Source organism: Engraulis encrasicolus, chromosome 6, assembly GCF_034702125.1.
Source record: "Engraulis encrasicolus isolate BLACKSEA-1 chromosome 6, IST_EnEncr_1.0, whole genome shotgun sequence".
Lineage (NCBI taxonomy): Eukaryota > Metazoa > Chordata > Actinopteri > Clupeiformes > Engraulidae > Engraulis > Engraulis encrasicolus.
This window is the reverse complement of record NC_085862.1, coordinates 41655869-41665868: the sequence shown is the minus strand read 5'-3', so window position 1 is coordinate 41665868 and position 10000 is coordinate 41655869. Positions and strand designations below refer to the sequence as shown.

The 10000-nt window shown below is 44.7% G+C and overlaps 1 protein-coding gene across 4 annotated transcripts in view; it reads right to left on the bottom strand.

Moving 5' to 3' along the window:
- Nucleotides 1–10000, bottom strand: part of lpp (LIM domain containing preferred translocation partner in lipoma) — a 232562-nt gene that overhangs the window by 49141 nt on the left and 173421 nt on the right. For all 4 annotated transcript variants that reach the window (XM_063201661.1, XM_063201662.1, XM_063201663.1 and 1 more), the window contains one exon: nt 1457–1562. In XM_063201661.1, coding sequence (XP_063057731.1) covers nt 1457–1562 — 106 coding nt within the window. The remainder of the gene's footprint in view (nt 1–1456; nt 1563–10000) is intronic.

Genomic DNA, 10000 nt, shown 5'->3' with positions numbered 1-10000 from the left:
CAGCGTTGGGGATCCTATGTCTTGAGGGCCATTCACAGCCCTTGAGACCATCTCATCTACCCCATCAATATAATCTTAATGTTATTCAGTTTCAAATGGAATATGACATGTTTTGTGAATAAATTACATTTGCAATACAATGAAATTATATTTTCAGGGGACCAAGTGAAGGTGGGGTCTGTTGTAAAGGTGGCCGCTTTCAATATAGGCCTAAAGTGCAGGGGGCTATCTTGGCTTGTGCTCATAGTATGACCCTTCGAGATTATTATAAAATTTGAAGTGGCCCTTTGAATGAAAAAGGGTCACCACCCCTGTCGTAGGCAATGTAATGCAAAGCCCCTACTGTAAGTGGTTTGTGTTCTATGGTAAGCAGAGAGTCACGTGTTTAATTGAAATGCTATGCTATCCCTTCATATTACCATGCCTTATGTTACAACACACTAAAGGCTATATAGATTATTGGCCTTGGCCGTGGTTCAGAAGGCTAGAGTTCACGCCAGGGACTTGGGTTCGATTCCGTCTCGAAGGTCATTTCCTGTTCCTCCCGCATCTCTCTCTCCCACTCACTTCCTGTCACGATCTCACACTGTCCTATCAAATAAAGGCCAAAAAACGCCTACAACTCTTCACTATATGTGGAATATTATGCATTATATGGTAAATCATGTTTGGATGGGTTAAATACAGCTGGTCAGCTTTATCCTTGGTGTGTCAGGCACAGAGTCAAGTACAGTAAGCTTCCGTGGTCCATAAATAAAACACCTGAGACACCTGAGCCTGAGTTATGGTAACACCATGTAAATAGCAGTTATTTCCTGTAAAGTAAGTCTGGTGAAACAATAGGATGTGGGTAGAAAATGACACCGTGTAGATCAACGTTTTATTATATTTGGGGTGGATCAAAGACACCTCGCAGTGTACATACAGACTTACATTTCGAGGGATGGGAAGATATGTGTGTGTGTCTGCTTACCAAAGTATTGTCTGATGTGTGTATGTGTGTGATTAACAGAGTAATTCTTGGATAAGTGCGAGTGTGGATCTGCTTTTGTAAATATTCCTTGGTGGTAGAGGACTTGCAGGGGTGTGTGTGTGTGTGTGTGTGTGTGTGTGTGTGTGTGTGTGTGTGTGTGTGTGTGTGTGTGTGTGTGTGTGTGTGTGTGTGTGTGTGTGTGTGTGTGTGTGTGTGTGCACGCTCGCTCATGCGTAGGTGTGTGATCATTCCTCAACAGTGTGTGAGCAACAGTGTGCGTGTGTACACCTTTGTGGTGTGTGTGTGTGTGTGTGTGTGTGTGTGTGTGTGTGTGTGTGTGTGTGTGTGTGTGTGTGTGTGTGTGTGTGTGTGTGTGTGTGTGTGTGTGTGTGTGTGTGTGTGTGTGTGTGTGTGTGTGTGTGTGTGTGTGTGTGTGTGTGTGTGTGTGCCCATCTGTGTGAATGTGCATGTGTGTGCGTTTACCAAAGTATTCCTCGGTGGGGGGGTGGTCCATGTCGTAGAGCATCTTCTTGGTGAGGCGGTCCAGCTCCTCCTCTGGGCGGGCGTTGGACCGGGTGGCAGCAGGGGCCTGGCACAACACATGACAAGACAAGAGCACGTCAACCTCTTCTCCACTGACACACTGAGGCTCGCTGGCTGGAAAGGCGAGGCGGATCACATGAATAAAGCAAAGGTGATGTGTTCAGCAAATCAAACGATTCAAAATCTCTGTCTCTGTTTCTGTTTCTGTCTAGCATGCACGCACACACCTCAAGTATTAGTCGTACTGCACATTACACACCTATAGTATACGTTTATGCACATGGCATAGGCATTGGTGTTTAACACTAGCACAGACAAAACAGACACGTGCATAAGATGCAGGCACGTGAGGGATAGTTGGCGACACGGTGTGCGCAAGGGCGCCTGGAGCCATACGGCCGTACGCACTGTGCGTACCTTCACCAGTGGAGGAAGTTTTTTTTTTTTTTTTAAATAAATATTACGCCTATTGTGTCTTCTATGAATGTTGTGACAATGCAACATATTATATGAGAAGAAGCAGCATGAAGCAAATTAAAGAGCAGAGACTATGGTTGGGCACCATTAATTTACAAAGGCAGATAGCCTGCTTTTTGCTTCTGTGCGTAAAACTCGCGCGCTCCTGAAAAAAAAGATACAGTAACAAGTTCTAGTTCCATCAGCGGAATTCTAACTTGAGCGGCTACCTCCAGTCAGACATAGCCCACAAATTTAAATCTAGTAGTTCTAGTTAGCAAAGACAGCTCTCCATTTCAATCGTAGCCAAAATCCAGTTGTCATGTGGGCTAGGAAGAAGGCATTGGATGGTAAGCTGTTTCATTCATCACTGAGCCCGCCGCGGCAAATATTATAGGGTACTTTGCTTCTGGTGTCATATTTAAAGTATTTTGGTTACCGTTCTGTGTATTGTGGCTTTCTACAGAGACGGTTTTAGGAGAGGTACGGAACTTTGCTTTGTAGCCTACTAGCTTCGGACGGCAGCACTGACAGCTGGTTAGCTATGCGTGCTACGCAAATACATTATGTTCGGGAAAGCATTAGTTCTAAAGCAATTCTGCATGTTTTGATGACATGCAGTTTGGGTGTTTTCTAATGCTTATTGCGCACGTTTTCCTGTTTGCTGACATGAACAGCATTCTGCTATTTGTGTGCGAGTGCGTCGGTTGTTCTCTTGTGCTCTGTCTCTATTGCGCATTTGTTATCAGCCTGGACTAACATTCAGTGCACTCCCCGGTGGGTTAACAGGCTGATGGAGTCGCTTTCTGCCTTTTCTTGCACAACGTGCCCGGGCTTTTTATGGTCCCAGCTCAGCCATTGTGACGTGAACTTCATTCATCATGCTGCAGCAGACACCTCTGCGCCAACTTTCTACCCGAGTCGAAAAGTTGTATCTAATGATATGGCGTCTGCCATAGCCTACTTGTTTCATTTTCCCCATGCACGAGAGAGAACACAAGTGCATGCCTTCGTAGTAGCATAGTCGGGGAAGTCGCTGCAGTTCAATGTCGCAGTTAAAAAAATAAAATAAAATAGTAATAGTAAGCGTATGCATGGCTGCACCCAAAGAAGTGAAACGCCAATATAGCCAAAAGGTTTTCAAAACCGTATAGGCCAACACCTTGTCAACATCAACAAGTTACCTTGTTTCCTAAAAGCAATAAGAAAAATTGACGACTGATAAAGAAAACCACCCCAGACATACTGACTATAGTCCAATCCTTTGTTTTTTCCCTCCTCCGCTGTCATTTCTCCGGTGGTTTTTTTTTTTCGGGGGGGGGGGCGGGGGGTTGGTTGGTGCGTACCTTACTGGTCAAGTCTGCAGGCGCCCCTGGGTGTGCGTATAACAGGAAAAATAATGCACACCTAGGTGGTGATGCGGCCACGACGCGAAGCGGAATGGCCGTTACACCTCGGTGTGCATTATTTTTCCTGTTATACGCACACCGTGAAGTCAATTATCCCACTTATACCACGGTTGTCACACTGTCTGAAATTTATTTGAGGAATTATTTTGATGCTTTAATGGCTAAAACAAAGGTTTTCTGTAGAACTACTTCCTTCCGCCACAAGAAGCTTCTTTTCATAACTTTCTGGCGAACTGTCGTTACTAATTCTAATTTAGAGGTTGCTATGGCCAAGACACCGTCGTTAGTTCTATCGCATTCGGTTGTCAAGTCAACAGCCAGTCGTTAATTCTATCGCATTTGGTTGCCAAGTCAGTAGCCCTAATGTTATACCCATCCGATATAGGCGCGTCTGACTTGCCCACTAGATTATGCTGCAGTTAGCATGATGATTCCTGCAAAGTCACAGATATATTTTCAAGAATACCCTGCGCATCTTGACGAAATTCTAAATGCCTTGCCTCGCCATTAACTTCATCAAAACGGGCACCTCGTCAATCTGCTCTCCTCCCATGGGAAACTCCCTTCGAGTTATTTTCCACTGCGCTCTCTTAGGCTAGTTATTGATCCGAAAATATTCCTTACTTTTCATATAAAATAGGCTACTGTCTCAACTGATAAATGCTACACCGGACCACTCTAGTGGGGAAGAAACGCCAAGTGAAACTGGCGATTTTTCTTTAAGTCCTTATTTTGCGCGGGGACTCATTCTCACTCTCTCTCTCTCTCTCTCTCTCTCTCTCTCTCTCTCTCTCTCTCTCTCTCAGAAAGTTGACTGAGTGATGGTCAGCAGGGAGAAATAGAAATGTATAATTTGATTAGGCCTTTATATTACGATTTGTACCAGATTCATTACTTTGCTGGTGATCCAAGGCTGGTGTTTCCAGACGCGCGATGCGACATGTCAAGCGCGTAATGCTTTGCAACTTTTTTTCCCTAACTTATGAATGAGCCCTGGCGCATTGATACAATAGAGTTATGCGGTCAGAAAAGTGACCTAATAGTGGGACTATTTAATCAACACCCCATTTAGCGCGGCACAATGGGAGATTCCAGACTGCCGTGGTATAAACACCAATAGACAGTTTAATCACACACCATCATGGGCCGCTTCAGCAAGCACAGAATTGATGTATGATTGAGTGCATTTATTTTATGGGATTGGCCTTGACTCCATTCCTTTGGTACATGCACATCCGCACGCCCGCAGCCACGCAGCTACGCACGCACACATATAGTACACACACACACGTACACGCACGTACACACAAACACACGCACACACACACTCTTAGCTCAGTTGTGTGTCTTGTAAATGGACAGAGGTATGGCATGAAGAGTTGAAAGGCTTTACTGGGGTGAGAGAGGGCACTTCTTCCCTTTTTAAATTCCCATGAGTCCCTTTGATTCAGGTCACTATTCGGTTGACCCTGCCACATAGGCCATATCAGTGGCAGCAGGGGAAACCCGGTTAAAGACCGAAACACACAACATAGTCTGTAAAACAGGTACGTGCGCACGCACGCACGCACGCACGCACGCACGCACGCACGCACGCACGCACGCACGCACGCACGCACGCACGCACACACACACACACACACACACACACACACACACACACACACACACACACACACACACACACACACACACACACACACACACACACACACACACACACACACACACACACACACACACACACAAACACAACACGAGAAGATTGTCCAACTCATACATCCTTTTAGAAACATAATTTTAACTACTTGCACAATTTGCCATTCTTTGCCATATTGGGACATGGGAATTTCCATTCTTGTCTCCCCCTGCTACTAGCTTCAGAAGTAATAGCTGACAAATAATTTCTTCAATAAGGAATAGGAACTATGTATGCAAAAAAGTTTAAAACATGAATTTCTCGTCATAAACATCTGGTGAATAGAGGAAGTCATTTCGGACATGTAAATGAGAAGAATACAGAAAAGACTGGAAATGCACATCTATATTAGACAGGACATCTTTCAGGAACTGCTCGTGTGTGTGAAAAGAGGAAGCGATTCTGGAAAGCAAAATCGCCCAATGCCTATTTGAAAAAAACATTTGCTGCGTGACACTGTGTGAGGTTAGCAAAGGGTCAAACAGATAAAAGACACTAATCTTGTACAATTTACAACGCTTTTCTTAAAAAAATGTCTGGTCATAGGTCAGTTTCTGTCTTCCTGCCAAAAGTTCTGCACCACATGGCAGACAACAGATGCAACAGAGAGAAGCCCTTAACTTGGTGGAGGGCAGGAATGCTGCCGAGTCGGCCTAACTGCACAAATACACCTACCACGACAAGAGCGAGGCCAGCGAAGGAAGTAATTGACTTTGAATTGAGTCGCGCGACAAAAGCGATTCTGTAGACTAGAGGCGATTTGCGCGACGAGAGCGACAGTTTGAAGTTGAAATCCTTTCAACTTTCTATGACGCAGTTCGGTGACCAGCCGCGACAGTCAATGACTGTATAGAGGTCAGTGACCACAGCCAATGGGAATGTTTGAATGCTTTGCCTTCTGCTTGTAACGGACATACTGTAGTCGCTTCAATCGCGCGTATCGCTCCGTCACTTGAATCGCATCGCGCCTGGTCTATTCGTGCGGTTAGGCACTAAGGCCCGTAAATGTTGACTAGGAGCAGAAGTGGGTTAAGTGCAACACTGAAGCCAAAGCCATTCCCTGGGGTAGCCGGGTGACAATGGCTGACCCTTGCCTTCCCCATGTCTTCCACCCTTGACCTTGACTGCCACCTGACTGAAAGCTAGTGACCCAAAGTTGACTTGTAATGCACTCTTCTCTGTGTGTATCTCTGTGTGTCTCCCTCTCTTGGTCTCTCCCTCTTTGTGTCTCTCTCTGCTATATTCATGCTTAACAGACTGATGGCGTTCAGGAAATGACTTCGGGTCGGGAATCGAACTCGGGTCGCCCGCGTAGCACTCCAGTGTCCAGCCAATTGTGTGTGTGTGTGTGTGTGTGTGTCTCAACAACAGATGTGCAACCTACATGTATCTACAATGACCACAATGCAGATGGCACAAAGGGTCCACTGTCAGCTCAAAGACTTACTAACACGCAATGTAAAATGTTGAGATTCAGCATGATCAGTCAGTGTAAATTGCATGGTCTGTTCTGGAGAAATGGCTCTGTGATATTTCATTCACAGAAAAACAGTTTGTGATTATGCAATCTTCACATTCACTGGGACCACACTATGATATTTTTTGTGTGGTCTTTTTGACTTTATTTTATAATAGGACAGTGAAGGTGGTGACAGGAAGTGAGTGGGGGGAGAGAAACGGGGAAGGGCCGGCAAAGGACCCGGGCCGGAAACCAAACCCGGGTCAGCCGCATGGTGGACAAGTGACCTACCGCTTGGCCAAGGCATGGCCCAAACAGTGATCTTAGTGTGTCTTAGTGGTTGAAGGATAAAGTGTATTTCATTTGCTAATATGTTGAATCAATGCGATCAGTGTGTTTTCTTGAATCGACACTTCCTGCTGATTGAGTAAGCTCATTAAGTCTACTTAATGGCATAGTGCATTACAGTCAATTACTCTATTGCAGTCAATTACTCTACTACACATTTCAAAATGACTTGTAAGAGGAGTGGTGGACACACCAAAGCAAACACTTAAACCAAATGCAGGTTCAGTTATGCACATATACAGCGAATCTGATAGATCCACGTTTTTGTTTGAAGTCAGTCATGAAGGACAACCTCTAGATCTCAGTGAGCATGGAGATTCCATCCATTGCTTAAGTAAGGGAACGTTGTTACCAAACCAAATGGAAGACTATGTGTATGCTTACAGAGCAACACGTTCAGAAACCGAATTGAAAATAATGTTATCGGCCGGTTATAGAACAGTTATGTCTGATTAAATAGTTTTAACCATTTCTGACTGAATGAGAAGCTTTGTGTAAGCAGTGATGTCGTCACATAGCCCTATTATGCCATGCTGTAGGACATCAGCATTAGTTTAGTTCAAAGTGAACAGGTCCACTGTGGTTCCTGTGAGAAATTCCTTAATTATTGCATAATTAGGCTATCTTGGATTAAACATTCAATATACAGTAATGTGCTTTTGGATTGCAAAGTTCAGTAAATTGTTTTATTATTGTTCTGCACATGGTGCCCAAGTTGAAAGCTCATAAAAGTAAAGCCCATAACGGCTCATAAAACTAATATCATCTTCATCTGATTCGTTCCAGATCACAGCTTGACTTCAGGCAGACTCATTTTTAGAGTGTGTGCGCTTGTGAGAGAGGGCCTCTCGTCCTTTGATTTGCTGAGTGCAACAGGCCTATTGCTGCGTTATCTGGTCCACCCTGACTCTCTAGCAAAACAAAATACTTCATCTTCAAATCCCTAACCTTAGTCTGACTCCCAACCCCAGACCTGTGCCCGGAAAAGAAAAACAAGTTTGAGCTGTTTCTGTTTACTTTGTCTGTGTTTACTCACAAGCCAGATCAGAGTATGTGCTGAGCTGGCCTCCATCCGCAGGCATACAGTTGTGGTCTGACCTTTGACACTGAAGTCTGCCTTGCAGTGAGACCTTAGGACAGTGTATTACTTGCTTCCCAGTAAAATCTCACATTGCGAAATGAGTGACCATAAGGGCAGAACTTGCGTCAAAAAACCCAGACACTATCTAGTTATGGTTAGTCCCTTCATAATACAGTCTGCGATTCCCATACAGCATAGTTGAATTGCTGAAAGAAATCAATGGTCGAGGCTGGTGTTTAATGCGCACATTTTCGAGGGGAAAACACAAGCGTCTGGGTCTGAAAGCTTCTACAGACACGGCAACATTCTGCCCTGACTGAGCACGCTGCCTTAGAGGGAAATTGAAGCAATCAGAAATATATAATGGTCTCCAAAATGACCATGGGAAATTGCCCTTTAAATTTGTGTTTTGTTTATGTAAATAATTGTCAAATTAAATATTATCTCACATTATTAACGAGGCGATATAGATGTTTACAGTTGACATTAATAATAAATTAAGGCCATCGACACACTTTAAACGAGTGCGCGCTTAAAGCCCGGAATGCCAAACATGACAGGTCCCGTGGAGCATCTTGCACAGTAGCCTGGGGCATCTATCGTAGAACATCATGTGAAATGTAAAATCTGTCAAATGATAGGGGGACCCCGGAGGAGTGGGCCCACTGGTGGGGTTTTTTGGTCTCACAATGCAGCATGACAGGCATGTTCGTTAGCTTTGAGGGATGGTTTGCATGTGACCGACCTCCACGCCCATGGGCAAGGAAAGAGCTGGTGGGGTAGGAGGAGGACTAGTAGCTATCACTGCCTCCCTTGTCACATTTGATATGCCACACTGCTGCTCTTTATGGGTTAATAGACACGATGACCAGCATCTACCACACCACAACACACACACACCCACACATTTCATACATGGCTAAATTTAGCAAGTGTGCCGTATCGTGCAGCTCCATAGCGTGTGACACACTGTAGGATACCGTGGAAATTGGAAATGTATAATGAATGTCAGAGTCGGAGCATATCAGCGCCACGCTTTGTTTTCCAAACAAGGCACAGCAGCCTGGGCTGAGGGTCGTCAAAGTAAACATATTTCTTGATACCATGCCAAGCCAGATAATCATCTGGTACCATCCGCGATCACAGAGATGCTAAAGAGAGTCTTTTAAAAGGACTAAATAAATATCTGAGGTTTCTTTTCCCCCAGCAGCTGGCTGTGGGTGGAACGCGCTCATTATCGCGACTCTGTTCAAGAGAGAGAGGCAGTGAGAAGGCGGAGAGGGAGAGAGAGGGAGAGAGAGAGAGAGAGAGAGAGAGAGGGAGAGAGGGAGAGCAGCATAGTGGAGAGAGATAGAAAAAAGGAGACAAGAGAGGAGATGATGAGACAGAAACAGAGGGACAAACAGAGAAAGAAAGAAAGAAAGAAAGAAAGAAAGAAAGAAAGAAAGAAAGAAAGAAAGAAAGAAAGAAAGAAAGAAAGAAAGAAAGAAAGAAAGAAAGAGAGAGGGGCGAACAGAGTGAAGGCGAGAGCGAGAAATGTTTCTACAATGCTAATCTGTGCCCCCCATCAAAAAAACATGACAGGGGAAGAGAAGGCAAAACAAAACAAAACAAAAAAAGAACAAAAGCACAGAGAGACAGAGAGAGAGAGAGAGAGAGAGAGAGAGAGAGAGAGAGAGAGAGAGAGAGAGAGAGAGAGAGAGAGAGAGAGAGAGATGTATGGAAAGCTCCTCTAATGGGAGAGCAGTTTCATACTTATAAACTTCATTTCTGTCTTATCCTCCTGCACTGACACACGGCACAGCATCCCACTGGCTGCCACTCTCAAGCACCTTGTTAAGAGTCTTTTGTCACAGCGTGGAATAATTTCTCACATGAATAAGAAAGAGAAATTGCTTCCTTGGCTTCTGATTGCTTCCCCCAGTGTCTCGGCTAGGGTTTTTTTTCCCTCCCCTTTTCAGCAAGCTCCTAAACACAGCTCTGCCAATTCTCTGTCTGTCTCTGTCTCTGTCTCTGTCTCTGTCTCTGTCTC